The 15,168-nt window shown below is 40.1% G+C and overlaps 1 protein-coding gene and 1 long non-coding RNA gene across 2 annotated transcripts in view; one reads left to right on the forward strand and one right to left on the reverse strand.

Annotated features, from left to right (window-relative positions):
- Positions 1 to 3,435: 3,435 nt before the first annotated feature.
- On the forward strand, positions 3,436 to 14,073 carry LOC124253604. The gene is made up of 3 exons (XR_006892245.1): positions 3,436 to 3,521; positions 8,072 to 8,075; positions 14,064 to 14,073. It is a non-coding gene; the product is annotated as an uncharacterized LOC124253604 (long non-coding RNA).
- LOC124253603 (huntingtin-like) overlaps positions 5,838 to 15,168 on the reverse strand; it is a 69,842-nt gene continuing 60,511 nt past the window's right edge. Inside the window, 12 exon segments of the mRNA XM_046687408.1 lie at positions 5,838 to 6,877; positions 7,647 to 7,807; positions 8,081 to 8,243; positions 8,410 to 8,548; positions 8,885 to 8,952; positions 9,210 to 9,355; positions 10,166 to 10,280; positions 10,810 to 10,997; positions 11,692 to 11,847; positions 12,802 to 13,074; positions 13,780 to 13,903; positions 14,978 to 15,046. Of these exon segments, the coding sequence (XP_046543364.1) occupies positions 6,697 to 6,877; positions 7,647 to 7,807; positions 8,081 to 8,243; positions 8,410 to 8,548; positions 8,885 to 8,952; positions 9,210 to 9,355; positions 10,166 to 10,280; positions 10,810 to 10,997; positions 11,692 to 11,847; positions 12,802 to 13,074; positions 13,780 to 13,903; positions 14,978 to 15,046 (1,783 nt within the window). The 3' untranslated portion in view covers positions 5,838 to 6,696.

Raw genomic sequence — 15,168 nt, forward strand, 5'->3', positions numbered from 1 at the left:
AATGAGGTTAAGACTTGCGCAGGTGAAACATGATTTTAGGTCACAGATTCACTGAATAGCACTCACACCTTCCATTGTGGATAATCAGTCCTTCTTCCACAACAAGCATTATAGGTGATTGTAATACATGATATATATGCTAGGGAAAGCAAGTTTTAAAACTGCTCAAGCTAAGAGTTGCCTCGAATATTCCAGCTATGACATTGTGATGTAATTCATTGTGATCATGTTATAAATGAACATGCAAAATGTTATCATGATTTCCATAAGACACTATTTATTATCATTTTTGACAGATATTCAAGCAGTGATATGAACATTATTGATGAACAGACTTAAAGCTTGTGATTTTTTCATGAATTGTTACTCGTGGATAAATATAACTGACTACTTCACAAAACTTCAATACCAGCATCACAGAACTATTTATATGGTGGAGCAATGCGCACGATACAAACACTTCATATTTTAATTCATCATGTTGAATTCACACCAAACGTAAGCCATTTTCATTTAACTTTGATCAGCTCACTAACACAGATAACTGTTCACTTGCATGGACTTGAGAAACAAAGCTTCACTACACTGTACATGAATGTGTCAGCTCTCAATATAACAGTCCTATTTACAAAATATTGGCTATGAGAAGCTACCTCAAATGCATGATTGGGTGATAGCAAATTTTAGAAACATACAGATAACAACGGTTCCTTGAAAGTTGCAGCCAGGAAGGAACATCCTAGGAATCCAGGAAAAGATGTTGCCACAAAAGAGCCATCACAGTATGATCATCCTCTCCTGGGTGAAATACGCATCATGTCAGAAAGTGCACATCCAAATCATCATCATGATTGCTTTTTTTGTCCATTTTGAGGCCACATGGTCTTAAAAGTGATGCTTACAAAATGACACTACACTTAAGCATTGAGCACTAACAGTGAAAGACAATTTACCCCTGCGCATACATTGTCCGTATGCTAATTAATCTTAGATTCTGAATAAATAACCACATTTACAAAGGGACTTAAAAATGTAGACATTTGTTATGAAATGTTTGATAAATACCATCCTGGGTTATGTGTGTAATTGCGTTTTCATTTAATTATCATTGATACCTTGGACCTTTCGCCTCCAAAACGTCCATTCTGATGTAATGTTACCAATCTTTGTGGAACATTACTAACTTGGCACAGTATTATCTCCCTTGCGAGAGTGTAATCTGATTGGATTTAATAGTTTGGCTTCTGAATACATCCCTATGAAATGTCCTGTGTAATAATCCTGATAAAATGGAGATATAATATTGGATAATGAAGGATGGACAATACAACTTAGTGTACTGTAATGTCCAATATGTTTTTACACTGACACAACCATTAAATCTGAGTAACACAATCATTCCAAGAAAAGTACCTCAGTAGAACATACAGATGGATATGCTGAAAGAAATTTGTGTGACAACTTTTACAGAAAACATAATCTACTGAAAATAATTACAGTTATACCAACTGTCTGGGGAGATCATGAATCTGTGATGTGAGGAAAGTTTTGTGAAAACTCATTTACAGGAAATTGATCTGCTTAATATGTATAAACATTGAACGTTTATACATTATAAGTTGTTCACTGGTCATGAGGGGGACATGGTTTGATGTACCCTGGATGTTTGTTTATGAAGGCCTCAGGGAACATAAACAAACATGGAGGGTACATCAACCCATGGGCCCCGAGGGACCAGTGAACAACGTATTTATCTTACCGAACACCTTAATGTTAATTTTGAATTGTTTGGAGCATGGGTACAACTCTTTTTGTAGCCATCGCTAGATTTTGCTGACAAGAAAAACAGATTTAGAGTTATCTCCCTTCAATCGATTTGCATTCGCAAAACATCGGTAATTTCCGTACATCATACGTGATTCAATGTAATTCGAGATAAAGAATTACTACCATGAAGTACCAAATGAGCTGCCATTGACAGCAGGGTACATTGAAATGTTACTCGCTTGTAAGCGGGGTACATTGAAAATAACAGAAGAGCATATATCAATATGTATAAACATTGAACAAACAATACAATTTCCTGGAAACGGCCTCAGTAACGTGAATTGCTAAAGCAACAGTTGTGATATCCTTCTCACTGTCGTGCTATGGCTACTGGAACTCCATACATTACTGTGTCAAATGGATTCCTATTTTAAGAAGTGTGTGGAGTGGCTTTCCACAGCATGATGTGGCATAGTGTGTGTGGGTGATAAGTTAAACATCACAATCTGCAATATTCCAGCTATCTGCTGACAGTCTATAAATAATCAAGATGGACCAGACAATCCGGTGACTGACATCATGAGCAACAACCCAAGCCACTGAGGCAAGATGACAAGTAATCAACCACAACACTGAGCCTGACCATCACTTCAAGCACAGGCATCACCCAGGACCAGGATGCTCTGGGCTTAAGTCGTTGCCTACAGCAATCCATGAATCAATGGCCACCACCCAGTGCGCCCAAGATAGGCAAACATGCTATTTGCAGCAGTGAAGGGATTATGCATTAATTAAACACACAGTTATCGTCAATCCCATATTAGATCTAGCAAGGCAGTATCAAGAAGGTGAAACCTCCATTAGCAGGCCTGTGAATGTTTTCCAAGGATACAAAAATAGATAATTAGCCTAATTGTGTCACTCTTTCATGATCCTCAGAGAGCTTGTCAAGTTTCAAGAATAATTTATAACAAAACTTCATAAAAACTGCAATAAGTTAAAATGGGATTATTTTTGTATATTTCTGGTAACTCTGTATAAATTTTGTAAGGTACATTCATAACCTATCAATGCCCTGAGCCTGTCCCTGTTTGATTCTCTTTGGCTCCAGTGGGGTAGCCCAGTGGTTAAAGCATTTGCTCGTCAGACCAAAGACCTGAGTTTGAATCCCCACATGGGTACAATTTGTGAAGCCCATTTCTGGTGTTCCCCGCCGTGATATTGCTGGAATATTGCTAAAAGCGGCGTAAAACTACACTCACTCTCTTTCTTCCTGGCTCCTGTCCCTACTAATAGCAGGTCCTTACAAAAGGCTCTTCTGAGGTTGCAGGGAGGACATATATTTTGACAATACCTTAAGTGATAAATACCCTGAACAAGACTAAACAGAAATGGTTCCAACACTGTTAGGTTTAAAGTAGGTGCTGTAATACATACAAGGGAAACTTTGTACATTACATCACATATACCTAGAATCAGATCACCCTGGATGCTCCACAACACAGTTCATAGTCACACCAACCACTCACAACACTGCCCACACCAGCTGACTTATGTTCCACTCACAGTACAAAGCTCCCTCTGAGCTGATGTGACAGGTACCACCTACATGACACTTAAATACCATGTAACAAATATATACAATCACAGTGTATTACATTGTTTGAGCTAAAAAGGTGATGAATAGTTATCTGTTCTAGCAAATTCATTAACAAGCCTTTAAATGAAGCTGAAATATTTTTTTCACTGAAAGTGTTAAATATGCATGACAAGGCTCCTTAACCTGGATTTGAACCCTAACCTATACCTTTTTAGTTTACAAAAGTAATTACTAAGTCTTTCTTACTTCAGTCTTGGGAAGGTGTGATATTGCCTTTAGGTATATCAGCAATATTTCAGCCACAACCAAGAGATTATTATGCACTTTCCAAACTGTTACAGAGGTCACAGCACTCCCTGGAATCATATTGAAAGATCACTTCTGTACATCCACCTTTGTTATAAGACATGGATCAAAACACGCAAGCTTGCACACATCTCCATTAAAATACATCAAAATGTACATTTACACTTAGTTCTCATACACCTTGAGATACCTGTTCTTGTTCTCTGAGATCAATTTGAGAAAAAAGTTATTACCCTTAACATCAGTAATAATAAGGGGCTTAACGACTTCACTCTCTGGCAAACTGGAACTGACCACTTTGGCCTGACACTCATTCAGAACAGACCAGTGAATAAACAAGATGGCCAGTCTTCTACTGCAGAAGGTGAGAATTGCGCTGAGATGTCGCCAACCTGTCATCATCACTGCATTCCTCCATCGTCCAGGAATACAAATGGCTGTTATACAAAATGTACCAAGCCATGGCCCTGTCCCAGCAAGAGCAAACCAGTAAATAAACAAGATGGCCAGTGTTCCACTGCAGAAGGTGAGAATTGCTCTGACATGTCACCGATCCTCAATGTCATCCTCACTACTTTCCTCCATCATCCAGGAATACAAATGGCCACTTCACACAATATACCAAGCCATGGCCCTGTCCCAGCAAGAGCAAAACCAGTGAGTGTTCAGATCAGCGAACGCAGGCAATACATTGACAAACTCGTCCTAATCGTGTAGTCAGTCACTCCACACGTTGCTAAATAATAGGAAATGGTAGTGTTGGCACAGTGTTCATTACAGAGATGGGTTCATTTGACTTCCATGAGTTACACCCTGCTCATCAATGACCTGACGCACAAGACACAGATCGCTGAAACACTCTATCATCTGTTTATTACTCGCCCGTGGAAGATACTGCAGTGTAATATTTTTACGGAAACATTATACTAGTGTAATACCGGTAGACATATGACGTCATAATGGTTACAGTTATGACGTCACAATGCTAATGCCTGTCGTAATGGTATTAGACCTTGCTTGACTCGCGGAAAATTGATATGAGAGTCATCACACTGAAGGCAGTTATGTTGGAGAGTAATAAACAGAATACTAAACTTGCTTCCGTGAAATACCATGTTTATTAAACTCGTGAAAGATTTAGTATCGCTTTCGCTCGTTTGATACCATATCATTAACTCGTTCAATAAAATTGGTATTACACGGAAGGTTGTTTAGTATCCTCTATATGTATTGACAGGTGACAGAGGAACAAAGTGATGTATGAAGGTTTGACAACAACACTGTCAGAATTGCCGTATCAAACCACAATACACTGACGTGTACGAGGACTGAACTGTTTGCCATGTTTTACAATAGTATCGTAAAGTGGCATCACCTACTTAAGCTGTATGACTGCAATATGATATGCGCATAACAACCTAAAGCCTACATTTATAACACATCAATACATAAGTTACTGGTCATGGTGAGTAGAAAACAGATGGTCTGGCTATCATGCAGTTTCTGGTAATGAAGCTGTCTAAATACGGCTTCCGTAAATCCTTGCCAAGAGTCACAGGCTTGAACCTCATCAATCGACAAACCACTGCTATCATACACATTAGGACTGACGCTTTCCTTTTCATGTTACATTCTGTTAATTTCTTATATTCTGCGCTTCTTTTGGCAACTTTGCTTAATTATTTAAGTCTAGCGTATGTTATTAATTATCATGATTACAGAGATTGACAGGGATTCCTACACTTGTCACACAAGTGTGTAGTACTATGTGACCTCACTAAATCCCGTACCATCTGTCGGACTATCATTGCAACATGCTTGTTCATTAGGGTCACACTTTGCTATGATGTTAAACTATGTATATGAAAACTATGAAAATCATATACAGTCGTGCCACGTTTATCCGAACCTCAGATATCCGGAAAACTCGCCTTCCGAATGAAAATTCATTAAAACGAATTCACAACGTTGTAAAACTACTCACTTAACCGGAAATCCGGTTTCCGTAACCGGACGGTCATTCTCACACACCAAATGCTAAATCATATGCATTTTTTTCTCGTATATCCGGATTGCTGAGCACCTGTCAGTATGTTTACACGCGCATTTTACCGAGTGGCCTTGCGTGCCCTAACATGAAACAAGGGTTACAAGCCGGCCGGTGTTTGTCTGTCTTTTTCCATATGGTCCTCGGTTCAGATATCCGAAAATTTGTTTATCCGAACAATTTCAAGAAAAACACAAGTGTTCGGATAAACAGGGCACGACTGTACATAATAATACGTGTATGTTTTGCCATGACATCCTTTAGATGCAACTGTTCGCACAGACCCTTCACAGCATGCCTCTGGTCCCGGACTCCACCCTGCCTGTCTGGCCGCCACAATAACTAGACCACCAGTAGTTCTAGTGTTGATATCACATTAAGCTTTGGTCCACTACAAAAATATACATAAATGGCTACAATAACAGAAATGCTACAGTTTTAATCTGCATTAACGTATGGCAAAAAAAGAGTCACTTAAAACTTTACATTAAATGCTTGACACAGTGTGAAGTGCTATGTGAGGCAGTTGACAAGATCCTTTGGACTGTGCCACAGACTCCAGTTAGGCGTGAGGCTGTTCCAAAGATCCTAGTACCGGTAGTTCTGCTGTCCCACTACCTCCAGTTAGGCGTCTGGCTGTCAACAACTGCTGTTCTGGTACTGGGAACTGGGACTCCAGGTGTTGTGCAAGGCTGTTCCCAAGATCCTGGTACTAGGGTTTACGCTGCGACCCACTCCTGGTGTTGTTTGGGGCAGTTGACAAGATCCCGGTACTAGGGTTTGGGCTGTGTCACAGATTCAAGGTGCTGTGCAAGGCTGTTCCCAAGATCATGTTACTGTGCCACTGCTTCCAGGTGCTGTTTGTGGCAGTTGACATGGCCTTGGTATCAGATTTGAGTTGTGCCACCACCTCCCAGATGCTAGATCGTTCTCAAGATCCTGTACTGGGATTCTGGCTGTGCCACATGTCCAGGTGCTATGTGAGGCACTTGACAAGATCCTGATACGGGGAGTCTGGCTGTGCCACTGCCTGGAATGTCGACACAAACACATGGAGGTCCTCGTTCAGCTGGCTTTTAAAGTCAAGGGCTGCCAGACAGAACAACTTCCTGTCTATCGTCTCCATCTTACCCATCCGACCAATCACATGTGGAAATCTGAGGTCAAAGGTTAAGGGAAACATAGAGTACATATAAGTCAAATACAGCTGTAGGCAGCATTCAGTATTTTGGCCAAATTACAGGATGGATGGATGGGTGGATAGATAGAAGGATGGATAGATGGATGGACGGTTAGGGGAACAGAAAGATGGGTGATGGATGAGAGGATGGTTTGATAGAGGATGGTTTAATGAATGAATTAATGAATGAATGATGGATGGATTGAATGATGGAGGATGAATGAATGGATGGGTGAGATGATGGATGAGAGGAATGAATGAACTGATGGGATGAATGGAATAAAATGGATGGAGATGGATGGATGGATGGATGAGGGGAGGGAGGGAGGATGGATAGATGGTTAGATGGGTGAACAGAAAGATGGGTGATGGATGAGAGGATGGTTGAATGAACTGATGGTTGAATGAATGAATGAATGAATGAATGAAAATGGATGGATGGATGGTGGTTGAATGAACTAATGGATGGATGGATGGATGGATGGATGGATGGATGGATGGATGGATGGATGGATGGATGGATGAAAGGAAGGATGACTGGTAGGATGGTTGGTTGGATGGATGAGTCTCCAGCAAGATCTGACAAACATTAAGAAGTCATGCCAGGAGAACCCTGAGTGAACTTTTAACTTCAAATGTAAATGTAGAATGTATGAGTTTTAAGCCAGTCAGCAGTTTCTGTTTTGCAAATTTGATGAGTATGTAATTCTATACAACTATTTCACTCTTTCTGTTCTTAAGGATACAAAGCTTTGAGCCATTGATTGGTGGAGGCACTTATGAAGAAACAGGTGAGACTCCACATTGCCATGGCAACAGGTGATCGCTGTGTAAAGTTGGAAAGCGACAACATTACCCAGTCCCTCACCAGGCTCTGCTGGTTCTGCTGATGTAAGTTGTTGAATACCTACAACATAATCAAATTAAGTCAAACCTAAATCATGAATTGTTTCAATCTTTACTCAGTACAGGAGGATAAATTCATAAACATGATGTCAATATTTTTTCATTGTACTAGAAACAAAACAGCACTCCTAGAATAGGTAACATCTAAAAATAGAAACATTTTGATTTACACTGAAAGAAAGATTAACAACATTTTCACTATTATTAACGGAAAAATAAAGAGAAACATTCTCTGAATCCTCAATAAAAAAGATAAGGAGACAAGACTAGTTACCTGAAAGACGACTTTGGCAATGAGCTGTGGGTAGGGTTGTTGGCTGGAGAGGAACTCCCCGATCACTTTGTTCATGATGTCTTGTGGTGGGAAGAAGTCAGCTAGGAATGCTGGGAGGAGACGTGTAATCACCCGTGCCTCATAAGGGTAGCCTTTCTTGATTCTGTACAAGGTTAGAAAAATATACTAAATAATAGGAATAGGGTAAGATGTCAAGTCTGAAAAAAACGTACCTAGGTTTCAAGTAATCATGATACAATTGCTAAACAGTGAGGACGAAAGGACTGTGGTGATTCCTCATGAAGACACAGATTCCAGACATATCTCACCTGTCAAAGAGCACTGTGACCCTCTCCATGGCCAGGATGAGAGATTCCGGGTCCTGGTACACGAATGTGAAGCCATTGTCTGAGAATACTGGCTCCATCTCATCACGAGGACGAGGGCTGTACTGGTCAAACTGCTTGCCTGAAACACAGAGTTTTACCTGCTTACAAGACAGATGCATACAACAGGTGTGGATAGGCAAGATAAACAGCGAGTCAGCGAGTCAGTGAAATCCAGGAGCAGAGTACTGAAAAAATGCTGATGTCATCGCATGGGCACAAGCTCCTCTCAGTGATCTTTCATTTCTTTGTGCAATGCAACAGAATAAGCCCAGCGATGTTCAGAGTTTGAACATTCTTCAAAACTAGTTCCAACAGCACATAAGCATGTGCTTTGTGTAACAATGTGTAATAATGCTGTATATTTAGTAAATGAGTGATCTCTTCATGTATGAGTCTTGAACACAAATAAACTTACCTGAATACATGCAGGTGAACATGAGCCCCAGTGCTGCCAGCGCCCTCTGGGGACTCGGCAGACACAACCTGGAATGTAGATGCAAGAAATGTAGAACCAAGTTACGCAATTGATATTTTCTGAAATGTGAAAGTGAGTATCATCTTATAATGCTTGTGACGATATTCATGCCATATCTTTGTGGAGCACAGCAGAAATGGACTTCACACTTTGTATGAATGTCGGGAACCAAACCAGGTCATATGTTTTCACCACTAGACTACCCACAATGACATATACACAATGGTTTAACAAATGTTATTCAATAGATTCAATTCTTTCCTACCTGTCCATGCTCAACTTCATGATTGTCTCCATGTCGCCCCGAGAGAGGACATCAGTCAACAGCAGGCGCTCTGTTCCCTTCATGATCGTGAGGAACACGGCTGTTGAAACACTGTCCTCACTCCCGGATGCTGTGCTCACAGCAAGCTGAAAGAGTTTTACACAGCTTTTAGCAATAATCCAGCAATATCACATCAAGGGACACCAGAAATGGGTCTAACACTTTGTACCCATATGGGCATGTAATTTACAAAGTTTTACGTGTGGTATGTATAACAGCACCTACTGTAAACCAAACAGTGTTGGAATAATTTTTGTGTATTCATATTCAGGGTATTTATCACTTGTCAAAATATGTGTCCTCCTTGCAACCTCAGAAGAGCCTTTTGTAAGACCTGCTATTAGTAGGGATGGGAGCCAAAGAGTGAGTGAGGATGAGTGAGGAGGGATGAGTGAGTGAGTGAGTGAGTGAGTGAGTGAGTGAGTGAGTGAGTGAGTGAGTGAGTGAGTGAGTGAGTGAGTGAGTGAGTGAGTGAGTGAGTGAGTGAGTGAGTGAGTGAGTGAGTGAGTGAGTGAGTGAGTGAGTGAGTGAGTGAGTGAGTGAGTGAGTGAGTGAGTGAGTGAGGAGTGAGTGAGTGAAAAAGTGGGAGAGTGAGTTAAGTTTTATGCCACATTTAGCAATATTTCAGCAATATCACGGAGGTGGACACCAGAAATGGGCTTTACACATTGTACCCATGAGGGGAATCGAACTCAGGTATTCAGAATGGAAAGCAAATGTTTTAACCACTGTACCCCAACGCCCCCAAGATGCAAGAAATCAACACTGTAGATAACATGTAATAAGTAACAGGTCTAATGATTGAGAAACATTTGGTAAAACTATTGTTCACAAAGGCTTCCCCTAGTAAAGTACTTTTTGTCAACGTATTTTCAGGATCAAATACTCATACCCACCGAGAGCATTTTGCTAGGAAACTCTGCATCACGAAGATCATCATGGTAGTTCTCCAGCACGTAGAATGCCACAGCCCACATGGTCAGTTCAAACTGCTGACTTGTGATGCAGGCACTGAAACATAATACAAGTAACACAGAATGAGCAGTGATAGAAGCCATAATATTGACACAATAAACCATGACAGCGACACAAGATCTAAACTGTTGAACAAGGCTAGAATATTCATAAACTGGACTGACTGACTGACTGAGTTTTGGTTTAACGCCGAAGCAATATTCCAGCAACATCATGGGCTGGGGACACCAGAAATCTTCACATTTACCCATGTGGGGATTGAATCCTTGTCAAGCCAACTTTAACCAGGGACACCATAAACTAACTGAATATTGTCAAATACACCAGGACACCATCAACAGAGAACAGTATTATAATCGACAATAAAATGAGGCAATGCAAACTCAGAATCATATACAGTCAATATCTTGTACTTAAACATATACTATCCATGTTAAGAGCAGGATTAACCATAAAACAAAAATACACATAAAAGTATTCCTTTGTTTTCAGTCAGGCCTAAAACACTGAGATCGACAACAGTATTGAAACAAGCCTAAGTACCCCCCTGACAACATGAACCTACTTGCTGACTGCTGACAGGTGCTTGAGCAGGAAGTCTGTGACTAAGGGGAGTATATTCTTGGTGAGATCAGCAATGTTAGCCTCTAGTAAATGAAGCATGCCATGTAATGTGGAGACTTTGCTGGGGAGGTGTGTGCTCTTCAGACCAACATCAATAAGCTTCACGACTCTCTCGGCTATGGAGCTATCCTGGTTAAATAGGAAGAGAAAAGTTCTTAAGTGAAATCTTCACGGCAAGAAAACAATTCATAAAGATTATTATTGAGATATGTTAAAACAAATCAATCTGTCCAGTGTTATGGAAATGAAAGGTGGACACAAACCAATTTAGGACTGTGTTATATAATATTGATTACCCCAATATAAATGCAGTATACCATATATTTTACTGCAAGACCGACAAGACTAACAATTTATTAACACTGCACAAGAGGCGACATATTCAGATATTTTAAAGAAACACAAAATACAAAACACATTTAAAACCAGGCTAGCTATTCTCGAAACTTCTTAAGCCCTACGGACTTCTTAAGCCCATTCTTAACACACTGGCTACGATCAAGTTAAGAATTCTTAGGGCTTTCGAAAGTTTCGAGAATAAGTGCCCTGGGCCTAGATTTTCGAAGCTCTCTTAGCGTTAAGAGAGTCGTAAGTGCCATACTTTAACATTAACTTACGACTATCTTAGCACTAAGAGAGCTTAGAAAATCAAGGCCCTGGGCAATTCAAGGACTGGTCATGAGTGGAGTAAATGAAATTTACTATTGAAATCATTTCTTGATGAAAATCTTTGTGAGAAGCCCATTTACAATACCGTAATTTGAAATATCACGTGACAGTCACTTAAAGAGAACAGCGTTATTGAGACAACAACAATACTCACTGCACCGACCACAGCAACAGCTTTACAGATGCCGACATTGAGATACTGAGTGACAAGCTCATCCTCTGAGGGGTGTGTCTTGTGGACATCCAACAGTGTGTCCAGCATTAGCTCAAACTGTTCTCGCTCCATGAACAAGTCAGACAGGCACACAATCTGGAGGGGAGCATTCATTATTCCATTACTACGGAGTCAAGGTAAGACAGGCTAACAACTTGGAGGAGAGCATTCATTATTACAGTAATACAGAGATGAGGTATGACAGGCACACAATCTTGAAGGGAGCATTCATTATTTCATTCTTACAGGCGTCAGACAGCAACAAACTCAAGAGGGGAGTATTCATTAATCAATTATTCAAGAGGTGATTTAGGGGGAGCATTCATTAATCTAACATTATAGGAGTCAGAAAGGTGCACGATCTACAAATGAACTTTATCTTCAGTTCCTTGATCCTGCCATGACAGGAAGAGCAGATGGACTAATTCAATAAAGTATGTGTCATCACACCATCAAATCATTCTGATTGTCAGCACTCATACTCTTCACTGCCCACATATCTTTGACTGTTGTAAAAACTCAGATTAAATTCATAATACATTGTGAGCCCTTGGATGTTATTTCAGAAGAAGGTTCTGTTACATCATTGATTCATGCAGAAAAATTGGTAAATGACAAGAAGTGACAGAGCATGTTTCGAGTAACTATTATACATCAGGTGTCTTGTGATCTATTTTGAACATCATACACAACTATTAAAACTGAATTTCCAAATAACAATGTGCACACCTGATAAGGACAAACATTATGGATGAACAACTTCTTTATTTAGGTGATGCGACATTTTGATACAGATTCTTGTATCGTTATCACTTGCTTGACGATACAAGAATCTGGAGCGAAACGTTGCATCACCTGAATATAGTTGTTCATCCATAACGCTTTGTCCTTATCTGACTCCCATACTTCTAGAAATGCCACACAAAGAAGTTACTGTGGACATCTACTTTCCATAAGCTATATCTGCACTTGTATATATACTTATAGTATATACCAATGGGGATGAACTAAACCCTAACAGTGATGGAAGCTATGCAATCCTGGTCTTACCGACTCAACGACAGCGTTGATGAGCATGAGAGGTGGTCTGGAGTTGGAATCACAGGCCAGCCATGGCGTGTACAGCTCCAGGAGAAACTGCAGGCAGGAGTGGATGTCCAGGCCGCTCAGCGTGATTGACCTCTCCTGCGACTTGATGGGAGAGAGTGGAATGTTGGCTCGCACCTGCTCCTGGAGCGGACTGTCCATTGAGTCAGTCGTGTCTGACTCAGACATGTTGGTTTCAAGTGTCCCCACAACTGACCATATGGCTTCCAGGGAGATCTGGACAAGGATGCAGAACATGGTGGTAAAGGGTCTGATACTGATGGCTAGCTCTTTGAGACAATTTTGATATACTATTGCGAAAAGTTGTGCCACTATTACAACATTATTGTGTTAGGGTGAGTGAGTGTAGAAAGGTTTTGAATCTACCAGTTATAACTTACCAGATGGTATCAACAAACAATACAAAATCATTTAGTGTGTAATAATGTTTGTTTGTTTGTTCGTGGCATTCAGTAATATTCCAGCTACATGGCGGCGGTCTGTTAATAATTGAGTCTGGACTAGACAATCCAGTGATCAACAGCATGGGCATTGATCTACACAATTGGGATACGATGACATGTGTCAACCAAGTCAGCGAATCTGACCACCCGATCCCGTTAGTCGCCTCTGACGACAAGCATGGGTTACTGAAGACCAATTCTAACGTGGATCTTCATGGGTCATGTAATAATGTAACAAGGGACCCCATATACATATACATTGGTATTGCGACATGAGACACATGTAGGGAAGCACTGGATGCAAAAAAGAAGTCACATGAAACTTATCTAGAATCTTTTCTAGCAAAGGTTTACTCATTGGTTAAGGAACAGCAAACCAATGGTACCCATGGGAGTATAAGTGTTTTAAATACCCAAAGATGTGAGTAAATAATCAATGACCTGAAAAATAATCTGCAGCCCTGAAATATCTACATACCTGTCCTAGCCCAAAGTCTTCCATCCCTGTCTCACGTTCCAGGTTGTCCTCAAACAGATCACAGTGTAGAGAGTCTGTTCGTCGACGGTAACCAGCATACGCATGGTGAGACTGCCGATCTGGTCTGAAGGAATAAGGGACATTTGTATAGGACATTCACCCTCAAAAACATGTTCACTACACAACTGTATTATGGTGATACTTAATACAAGCATATATGTGTTCATCATCATCTGACTTAAAGATTTATCAAGATGATTAGACTGACACAAGGTACACTATAGAAAGTGTGAAGATAGAACCCAGTCATTTCTTTGAGTGACACTTGAGATGTTGAGAAGTACAATATTGACAAAACTACTTGACAACAGTACAAGGATCTGTATCAAATGTTAATAAAACAAGTTGTTAACCATAAAGTTTGTCAATGTAGAACCCCAGAGGCCCAGATAAGCTGCGTATCCAGGTAAAATACGCATATAAAATTTCTAATTACGCATTGAAAAATAATTGTTGCGTACCAATTACGCATTTAAAATGTTAGATACGCAAAAAGTTTAAAACAAATGCGTACGGAATATATTTATAAAAATTGCTTGCGTAATGAAAAAGACATTGATTGCTATCAAGTTGTACTGTTAGTATAGGACAAGTGTTGTACGGTCAGTATAGGATGAGTGATTTTTTATGTAATCATTTCCATTATATTTAAGTTGGTTTTGATTAGGTACGACATAAGGCAGAACATATCTGCTCAGTAAACTTACTCAGTCACATAATACTTAGGTGAGTAAAATGACTGAAATACGCACATATTTGAAAGCAGTGGGTAACGGAAAATGAAATACCCACTCAACATTCATAATACCCACTCGAAAAAAATACAGTGGTACAGTACCCACATGAGTTAAATCTTATCTGGAGCTCTGGAACCCAGTCCTTTAAAGTTGTTTAACTTGAGGTCAGCCATTTAATCTAATCTCAAACCAATGTGTTAACCTCTCAAAAAACAAATTCATTCATCTACAGTAATAAGTTAGAATGATATCAGTCTCTACAATGCTCTCCAACATTCAGATGATCTGTGGCATGTGCCAACACTCCATAATCTGGCAGCGGAACAGATTCCTCAACTCTTTATTTATCTGCAACCTTCCTGGCAGCCAACAGATTCTTGAATTCTTTATTTGAAACCTACCTGGCAGCACAGAGGTTCTGGATTTCTTGCTCTATCAGACCACGAATCATTGACAGTTTCTTGCCACACCTGCAAAAGTTGCAAAATGAGGTTAGACCACATGTCCATTGTTTAGCAGTCACGTCAGAGATTAGACCACATGTCCATTGTTTAGCAGTCACGTCAGAGATTAGACCACATGTCCATTGTTT

This window comes from Haliotis rubra, unplaced genomic scaffold (assembly GCF_003918875.1).
Source record: "Haliotis rubra isolate DU_JTF1 unplaced genomic scaffold, ASM391887v1 Scf546, whole genome shotgun sequence".
NCBI classification, from domain to species: Eukaryota; Metazoa; Mollusca; class Gastropoda; order Lepetellida; family Haliotidae; genus Haliotis; species Haliotis rubra.